General features: G+C 50.1%; 1 protein-coding gene across 1 annotated transcript; it reads right to left on the bottom strand.

Annotated features, from left to right (window-relative positions):
• Positions 1-2,725: 2,725 nt before the first annotated feature.
• Positions 2,726-3,573, bottom strand: RNF222 (ring finger protein 222). Its single transcript, XM_004462414.3, has one exon. It carries the CDS (start codon positions 3,374-3,376, stop codon positions 2,726-2,728), a length of 651 nt encoding a protein of 216 aa, XP_004462471.2. The 5' UTR covers positions 3,377-3,573.
• Between the last annotated feature and the right edge of the window lie 5,984 nt (positions 3,574-9,557).

Genomic DNA, 9,557 nt, shown 5'->3' with positions numbered 1-9,557 from the left:
CTCTCTGTGTGTGCAGTGCCACTCTCAGGCAGGCTGTTTTTTTTTGCGCAGGGCGGCTCTCCTTACGGAGCGAACTCCTTGCTCATGGGGCTACCCTATGCAGGGGACACCCCTGCGTGGCAGGGCACTCCTTGCGCTAATCAGCACTGCACACGGGCTGGCTCTACACGGGTCAGGGTTTGAACCCTGGACCTCCCATATGGTAGGCAGACACTATCATTTGAGCCAAATCCACTTCCCCCTAATTTCTTTATGCATAAATAAACAAACCTGACTATGAATTCTGATTCCACACCCCCCTTTCTGTACAAACTAGTATCCCATACCAGTGTTCTATACTTTGCTTTTTCCCATTTTTGCCTTTGTGTCTTGGAGGTCTTTCTATATGAATTCATTGAGTCCTTGTTCTTTTTATAGCTGCATGATACTCCATGTACCTGAAGTTATATAACCAGTCTCCTATTTGACATTTAGGGTTTTCCCATCTTTTATTACATACACTGCTGCAATAACATAACATTGTACATATTTCACTGCCCAGATATGCAAGTATATGTGTAGGATAAATTTCTAGACCAGGGAGTGCAGGGTCAAAGTAGAAATTATGAAAGGTATCACCAAATTTCCCTTCATAGGTCTTTTACCAGTGTACATTTCCAACAACAGCCCACTTGTGTCCCCTTTGTCTCAGCAGCAGGATGGGTTATCAAACCTTTGCGATTTGACAGCCTAAGTGAAAAATGGTATGCCAGCAGAATGTCAATTTGCATTTCTTTTACAAGTGTGGTGGAACAAATGTTTAATTTGCACTTTCTTTTTTCAAACCATCCTTTCCATCTAAAATAGACTGTCTTAAAATTCCAAGCTCATAGCTTCCCACACACATTGCAAAGCCTGTAGAATCTTTGAGAAAATATACACTTTTATTTAAAAAATAACATTTGACATTCTTTGAAAATAAAAGAAGTGCTGTCTATAAATCACTGCTGAACAATAAGAAAACACTCCAGGTATTCTGAAATAAACATTTGGCAAACAGTGTCTGAAAAGACTAAAACCAGGGCCCCCCCCCCAGAAGTCCCTGATAAGTTTAAAGCAGCTTGACTGAGGTTCAAACAGATTTACTAGAGCCTTTATAAATTAACATTCTTTTTATTCCCACAAATATTTCTCCCATGGAATCCCCCAATGATCCTAGCCTCAACCCTCCAATAGCACCTGTGCTTTTCTCTAGTTTTGAAAAGAGCACAAAGGAGTCCCTAACTGCTTTAAATCATCTGGCACTATGTCCCAAATGCCCCGTTGGCAGGGGAGGCATTACCTGGTGGTCCCCGGATGACCCCACTACAGGCATTTGGGACCTAGCTAAGGGCAAAATGCTAATTCTTTCCCGGCAGAGAACAAACTCTGCAGAGGGAGTGATGGGTTGTGGAGGAATTGGCTATTGGTGCTCCTGGAGAGCAAACACTTGCCTCTCTGAGAGAACAGCTGGAAGTTTTGGTCATTTTTAATCTTAAGGGGCTGACTTCTAGACCTCAATAAACTGTCAATAGCTGTGCCCAATAGCTGTTCCCAAATGACTCAGTCCTCAGTCAAGACCCAATCTGAGGCATTTTTTGGGGGGACGTACCAGGGATTGAACCAAGGACATCATACATGGGAAGCAGGTGCTCAACTATTGAGCTATATCTACTCCCCCATGATAGTTGTTTTTTCCATTTGTTTGTTTTTAACAGGGGATCGAACCCAGTACCTCGTACATGGGAAGCAGATGCTCAACCACTTGAGCTACCTCTACTCCCCTTGCAGCCTTTCTGGTGGCCCGGCTCAGGGACCCCCAGCGCATTCTAGGTGGGGGTCTCCAGGGAAAGAGGTGACTGATAATAGCGTCCTTGACGGGCACATCTGTTTTCTTCCACCCTCCCTCACCCGGCCCAGCCTGGGAATCTGCCTCGGAAACTGGCCCAACTGGTGTGGCTTCTGATGAGTCCTTGGGTCATGAGGAGGAGGATTAGGCCTGGGAGAGTCAGGGGACACCAGGGGTTGATTTGCCCACATAGTTCTCAGGTGACTCAGGTCTCAGCTGTCTGAAGCTGTTGGGCATCCCCTCTGTTCCTTCCAAGGCTCAGCATTTGGACCATTCCTTGGGCCTGGGGGGCTTAGGGGCAACTTTGCGCTCCTGTTGTGGGCCATTTCACTGGCCTCAGCCTTCAGCAATACATCCATTTGCTGAGGTGATCTTGGATTTCCAGGAAACCCCTTTTCTGTTCCTTCCCCCAGAAATCCTGTGCCACAGCCACTGAGGCTGAGAGGAGAGCACAGCTGAGAGGGCTGTGGATGCTTTCTGGGGAGGGGCTTCCATCACATTTTCCCCCTGGCCTGGGACCCGGGCTTTCCATTTTGACCCAGAGCAGCCTAGCCTCTAAGCTCAGCTTCAGCTTCAGAGATCAGCAGCCCCCAACCTCCCTGTCTTGTCTAAGCCCCCTCTGGGGGCTGAGGAGCTGGAGGTGGAGTGAAAACCACTAGGCCTCCCATCCAGCACCACCGCTCACGCCCTCTCCCTGCTCCAGGCCCTCCCCTCTGCCTGCCTGCGTACCCCACAGAGCTGGGGGGTGGGGCCCTCTGCCCCCTCCTAGCCGTGGCCAGCCCAGTGTGGGGAGCAGGGCCCCTCCCAGAGCAGCTCTCGGGCCCAGCCGCCCAAGGCCGCCCCTCCAGGGGCCGTCACTCAGGCCTGCTTCCTCACCAGAAGGATCCAGGGCAAGATGGCAGCCACCACGGCCACCACGGCGATGAAGGTGATGAGCAGCAGGGCCCGCGACCGGCAGCAGAATGACCGGGTCGAGCTGCGTGCCGGCGATGCCCCCGAGAGCTCCGCCAGGCTGCGTTGTGGCAGGACGCTGTCCTGCTCCCCCAGTGGCATCCCGTGGCGACTGATGACAAAGATCTGGGGCTCCCGGGGCAGGCCGGGCAGCAGCTCCAAGGGGAACTGGGTGCTCGGGCTGCCCGGCAGCCTGGGCTGATTCGGTCTCCAGGTGGGCTGGGAGACGGCCAGGGGGTTTGTGTGGCCCAGCGTGTCCGGCGGTGGCACGGAGGGCTGGCCCGCAGGCACAGCCAGGGTCTGGGAGCTCTTGTCCAGCATGGAGGGCCAACGGGAGCTCTTCTTGCTGAGGAAGGTGACGTAGCGGCAGATGGGGCACACGATGATCCTCTGGACCTGCCCGTCCACGCGGGTGGAGAGCAGGTACTTGACGAGGCAGTCATGGCAGAACACGTGGCCGCAGCTCAGCGTCCGGCTGGCGCCCTCCAGATCCCGGAACTTTTCGTAGCACACGGGGCACTCGCTGCCTGAGCTGTCCTTGCTCTCCCCTTCTGACATGGCCTCTCTGAGAAGGCAGAGCCCTTAGCTGCGGGTGGGAAGGGCTGTTGAGCATCACGGCCTTTTTCTCCTTCCCTCCCCCTTCCTAACTCCCACCTGCTCCTCTGCTTCTGCTGTCCTCTTTTACTTTCCCCTTGTCTTCTGCCTCTTTCTCTTTCCTCCTCAATTGCCTTCCTGAATCAAACCAGGGGAGGCATTTAAGACCCTTTGGAGGAGAAGGAGGTGCTTTTGGAAGGGGAGACAGATAACAAGAGATCCCAGCTATGTTGGAAGGACTCTAGAAGGAGGTATGTGGAATGTGATGAGGGTGTAGCCTTCCTCATGCCTCATAGTCATGACATGCACAGGTGGTGAGGTCAACCACCACCTCACCTCTTCCTGGTTCAGTGCAGGAAGGGAAGCAGGTGGCTAAGAAGATGCACCCCCAGCCTCAGTCCAGTCTCCAATTTCACCTGTATCCAGCTATTTTCCAGAAAAATCTCTGCTACTCCTCAATCTCCCCACTCAGCTGGTGACGGCTGAAGATCCCCAGCCAGTGGATTGCCTTCCTCTGTGCTATATGTGGCTGAAATGCAATAACTTAAAAAAAAAAAAAGCCCAGAACTTACACATCCAAATGCCTGCTGGCCCTCTACGTAGTCATGTCAGGGAGTTGTGGACCCATTCCTCTACCTGCCTTGCTCAGTTATTCTCCAAATTCTTCTTAGAGGGCTGCCTGAGGCAGAAGGCGGACTTTCTGGTTAACCTTAGTGAATGCAGTTTTTCATCCTTTGAGGATACTTCTGATACTTTGGAAATGGCCCAAAGTCACAGGATGCCACGTCTGGTAAGAAAGTAAATGAGTGATTAAGTGGCATGATACTGTTTTAGATCAAAGATATAGAGAGAGACCCCAAGATATACTTTCAGTGATGGCAGGATTGTTGGATTACATACACAGCTTCCATAATAACAACCTTGAAGGGAAGTACTTATTTGGCCATGTGGCAGGGTTCCAGTATCCTCACTTAAAGGTCCCTGGCATTACTACTCTGTAGCCTAAACTCTTCTAGAACAGCCTCTTTAGAAGAAACAGTAATCATCTGTTATTGATGTATTTGTCCATCAATAACAGACATAAGACCCAGGACAAATGGACAAAACAGAGCGGGCAGCCCTCAGATGTGAGAGATGACCCAGTGGGAGTGAGATCAGTTAATGAGGAAGGGCATGCTTTAGAGATCACAAATCTCTCCCTGCTCTCGGGTTGGTTCCAAATCCTTTTTGCCTAGTGGGATTGGCAAACCCAATTGAACAAGCAAACGTATGAAGAGGTGAGGAAGGGAGCCCTGGAGGCAGCACCAGAAACGTTGCTGGAGTTGTCCAGCTTTGGGCTCCAAGGTCATCACTGTGGACGCTCCCCCGCCCCTGCCAGGTACCCCAACAAGTAGTGTTCAAGGGCTCAGACTCTGGAGCTCGGGATCCTGGGTTCAAATCCTTGACTGCCTGTTACTGTCTAAATAACCTTGGGAAAGTTTTTACCTCTATAAGTCCCAGTATCCCACCTGAAGACAGGGTTGATAATAACAATAATACTACCTTCTTTTCAGAGTTGTTGGGGGTATTAAGTGAGCTAACACGAGTGAAGAGTCCGGTATATAGTATGTGCTCAATAAATGGTTGGTGCTCAATGAAAGTATGTGCTCAGTAAAAGGCAAGCCAAGACCTCCCCTCCTCTCCCAAAGGGCACTTGGAGACCCTTGTCATGGCTCTGGAGGTAGCCAAAGATCTGCCTTCCTTTCTTGAACCCAGCTGCTTCTTATTTTTTGGATGACTAAAATCACAACCTCTACCACAGAGGGCAGCTCAAGTCAAATGAGAATGGCTGAACAAGATAACAGTGGACCATCGGTTAAAATGGGCCATGGGTTAAAAATGAAGATGATGATTCTAGCATTTCTCAGTAGTTTTCATTTCATAATACACTTGCAAATGGCTAAATTAAGTAGGGGGTCATTGTCAGGATGACCATGATTTCCTTAGACCAGCCAAATCTAAGTCACAACTCCTCACAGGAGTATGGTGGCAATTCCATCCATCCGTCCATCCATCCATCCATCCACCTAATTATTCAAAAACATTTACTGAGTACCTCCTATGTGTCAGATACTGAACTAGAGAGCTAGGCGTTGGGGATAATCAGTGACCAAAAAAGTCCTTCATGAAACTTTAGGATCTAGTAGACATAAGTTTACTGTTCTAGAAAAATATTTTTTAAAAAAGGAGGAATGATGATCAACATCTTAAGTTGCTTTAGTAACTAAGAAGAAGTTTTCAAAATAGAAGAATAGCAGGATCGATAAGAGAACACGAGGGGAACTAGGGGAACTTCCTTGTTTTATGGATGAGCAGAGCCAGGTCCAGAGAGGGGCAAGATACTTGTCCAAGGTCACCTGGGAAGGTGCTAGAGAGGAAGGTGGCAGAAAGAGAGAAGATTCCAGAGATGATAAGCACCATTATTAAAATTGGTTGATAGATTGGATGAACAGGTGCTACCCAAGTCAGGAAGCAGTATTGTCCTGGGCATGTGCAGGGGAGTTGGAGGAGAGCCCCTACACTTCATCTGGGTTGGAGGAAAAGCAAAAGGGATCCAGGGAATGCAAAAGACATCCCAGTCCTCACTGATAGCGTCTTTGGGCAATCCTTTCTCCTTCCTGTGCTTTGGGGAGGCATGCCATCCACTCCTGAACAATGCCACCTTCCCGCCCCACCTTTTTCTCATCTCCCTTTCTCAATCTTTCCCTGATTCTTCCCTCCTTGCATCCCTTCCCTTCTCATAATTCCATTCCATTTTCCATCCTTGAGTTCCTCCTATGAGCTGGGCTCTGTCTTGGGTGCTGGAGCACTGGTTTGGACACAGAATAGTTAAATAACAATGCAAGGGATTAGATGTCAGAGGCATCCACATTGGTGCTTTAGGGGATGGGGCAGGGGGAGAGTAGGAGGGCTGGAAAATCTTCCTGGGTGAGATGGGATCAGTTGAGCTAATAATAAGTAATTATAACAGCGACCATTTGTTGAACACTAATTATGCGCTTGGCACTTTGCATCCCTTCCTCATTTAATCCTAACAACAACTCTGGGAGGTAGAAATTATCTCCATTTTAGGTGAGGGAACTGAGGCTCAGGGCTTAAGTAACTTATTCCAAGTCACACTGCTTAGAGCAGACTCAGGATTCGAACCCAGCTCTGCCTGATGTCACAGCCCATGCTATATACCACCACCTCTAAAGAGGGCTCCGTGTGCCCCATGGAGGATAGTCCAGACTTTGTCAAAGGAATGGAAGAAGAGGCATAGAAGGAAAAGTGATGACCTAAACTTCCCTCCTCAGAGGGACCCTAAACAGACTGCATCCTCTGGCCCTGGTGAGGCGGGGGGAGAAAGGGGAGCTGACCCCACGAAGCCCCAGTGCCCAGCCTCACCCACAGCAAGGGCTGGGGGGACGTCACCAGGTCAGGGAAAGCCCCTCACCCTGGGACAGTGGCATGTGAGACAGAGTGACACTTCCAGGCATCCGGCTTCGCTCCCTGAGCCTCAACACAAGGCTCTCTGGTTTCAGCCCTGCTGTGACCACCTCCCCACCCACAGACCACGAACACACACACACACGCACACATACACACCATAGACGTGCACACCTCCCCACACACATACACACGAGACACACACACAGACTTACACACTCTCACAGATACACAGACATACACCCTGCCTAGACTTATATGCACTCACACACATATATACACACAGAATTACATGCAGTCACACACATATGCAGGCACACATAGACATACAGAGACTTACACACATATACCCTTACACAGAGACTTGCACACATGTACACATTCACACACATATACCCATACACACTCACACACACACATATATATATACACAGAGACCTCTACCCTCAGACTTACACACATGCTCACACGCCCCTGCACCACCTCAGTTTCAGCCTAACCTTGCCCACCTGCAGCTTGCCTCCCCCTCATCCCCCACCCCCGGGCCAGAGCCCCAGACTCACCTTGGCTGGGACCAGAGGAAGCAGCATCGGCCTCTCCACCGAGGGCTCCGCGGGGCAGATCTGAGCCACCAGAGGTGTTGGGGCAGGCAGCGCGGTCACCTCCCACTGCTGTCAGCTCCTAATGACTGAGCAGGTGGAGGACAGCGCCGGGAGTGAATGTTGCCCAACCCGTTTGAGGCCAGGAGGCTCTTGGAGCTGCCCAGACTGCTGGAGTCAGGTGACCTCGATGAGGCTGCCAGGCCAGGAGCCCCCAGCCTGGGGAGGGCCCAGGGTGGGTGTTGGAGGGAGGGCAGAGGGTCTCAGAGGGACGCCTTCGGCTGAGGCTCCCCTGGGATATCCTTCCCCATCCAGCCATGGGAAAGTCAGGATCACAGCGTCCCACCCACCTGCCTCCCTGCTCTGGGTGAAGGGGTCAGTCGATCAGCCCAGGGAAGGCTCTGACACCCGAGTCGAGGAGAAATATCTGTGGGATGGGCTCGTGTGCATTTGTCATTCATCAAACACTCAAAGGGGCTCAGAGCCCCGGAAGACCAAACAGCACTGGTGTAAAGAATGCGGCAGAGGGAAACGGACTTTGGCCCAGTGGTTGGGGCGTCCGTCTACCATATGGGAGGTCCGCGGTTCAGACCCCGGGCCTCCTTGACCCGTGTGGAGCTGGCCATGCGCAGTGCTGATGCGCGCAAGGAGTGCCGTGCCACGCAAGGGTGTCCCCCGTGTGGGGGAGCCCCACGCGCAAGGAGTGCGCCCGTGAGGAGAGCCGCCCAGCGTGAAAAGAAAGAGCAGCCTGCCCAGGAATGGCGCCGCCCACACTTCCCGTGCCGCTGACGACAACAGAAGCGGACAAAGAAACAAGACGCAGCAAACAGACACCAAGAACAGACAACCAGGGGAGGGGGGGGAAATTAAATAAAAATAAATAAATCTTTAAAAAAAAAAAAAAAAAAAAAAGAATGCGGCAGAGTAAAATCAATGAAATAGAAACACACAATTTCCGAACAGTGTGTAAAATACAAAGCCATTTATATATGTTAGTATTTGCTGATAAAAATCTAGAAGAAGATACATCAAACTGTTATTAGCAGTTATCTCTGGAGGGACTTTGTAAGTCAGACATTCCTGTAACATTTGAGTTTTTCATGCTAAATGTGTATTTCTTTCGTTATTAGGAAAAAAAAGAAGGCAGGAGTAAAGTCAGGGGAATTGGATAGCATCCTGCAGGTTCCATCCCAGCTCTCTCAGGATTGGAGGCTGTGTCCCCAAGAAACCAGCTTTCTTCTGAAAAAGGGGGTTCCAGGGTCCAAGTTTCAGCCAAGGCAGGAGTGGGAGCACATAGGCTGAGCCAGGATCCCCTGCCCCACCTGACCAACCCAGGCCTTAACCCCCCTGGGCACCTTGGAGATGGTGGGGGAGGACACCAGGTTGTCCCCCCAGGTCACCCCACTAAAGGACACAGAGATGGGTGGTTATCAGCCATTGTGATTTTCCCGGGGAACTGGACGTGAGGAGTCCCAGAGAGGGTGCACAGATCAGCGAATAAAAATGCAGGATGCCCAGTTACATTTGCATTTCCGGTAGATGATGCATAGATTTTTATATGTCCGATGTAAAATTTGGGACCTACTGATACTAAAAAAATGATTTATCATTGGACTAAAACTCAAATATAACTGGGCATCCTGTCTTTTATCAGCCAACTCTAGTCCAAGATGGCTCCCAAGATTTCTGTCCTTCACTCAACTCCTCCTAGAGCCCATCACAAAGATCTTAGGCCCTTCAGCAGTGTGACTTATGACTCTGTCTTGGATTTCCTGGGGGTTGCTGAAAAGGAGCCCCAAATACTCAGTATCAATACCCCTTGTGTCCCTCAGGGAAGGTACTGAGCCAGGTTGGGCCATCTTTAGACTCAGACTTATGTGATGTGATTTGTGGGGTAATGAGAAATTCCCAAGGCCCCCAAATCTTTTCCAGTGGCCCTGTGATGGAGCGTGGCTTTGAAGATTCCCTTTAAAATATAAATGTTTATTATTATAGTCTGTCCTGGTTTTGTGTTCCAAAAAATAATAATTTCAGTTTTAAAATTATAAATATATCTGTGTGTATATGTATATACACTA

This window comes from Dasypus novemcinctus, chromosome 21 (assembly GCF_030445035.2).
Source record: "Dasypus novemcinctus isolate mDasNov1 chromosome 21, mDasNov1.1.hap2, whole genome shotgun sequence".
Classification (NCBI taxonomy): Eukaryota; Metazoa; Chordata; class Mammalia; order Cingulata; family Dasypodidae; genus Dasypus; species Dasypus novemcinctus.
Note: the sequence above shows the minus strand (reverse complement) of the source record. Positions and strands in the feature narration are given on the sequence as shown.

Bases quoted from the DNA above. Each gene is read 5' to 3' on its own strand.
- RNF222 (XM_004462414.3), bottom strand. From the start codon at position 3,376: ATGTCAGAAGGGGAGAGCAAGGACAGCTCAGGCAGCGAGTGCCCCGTG.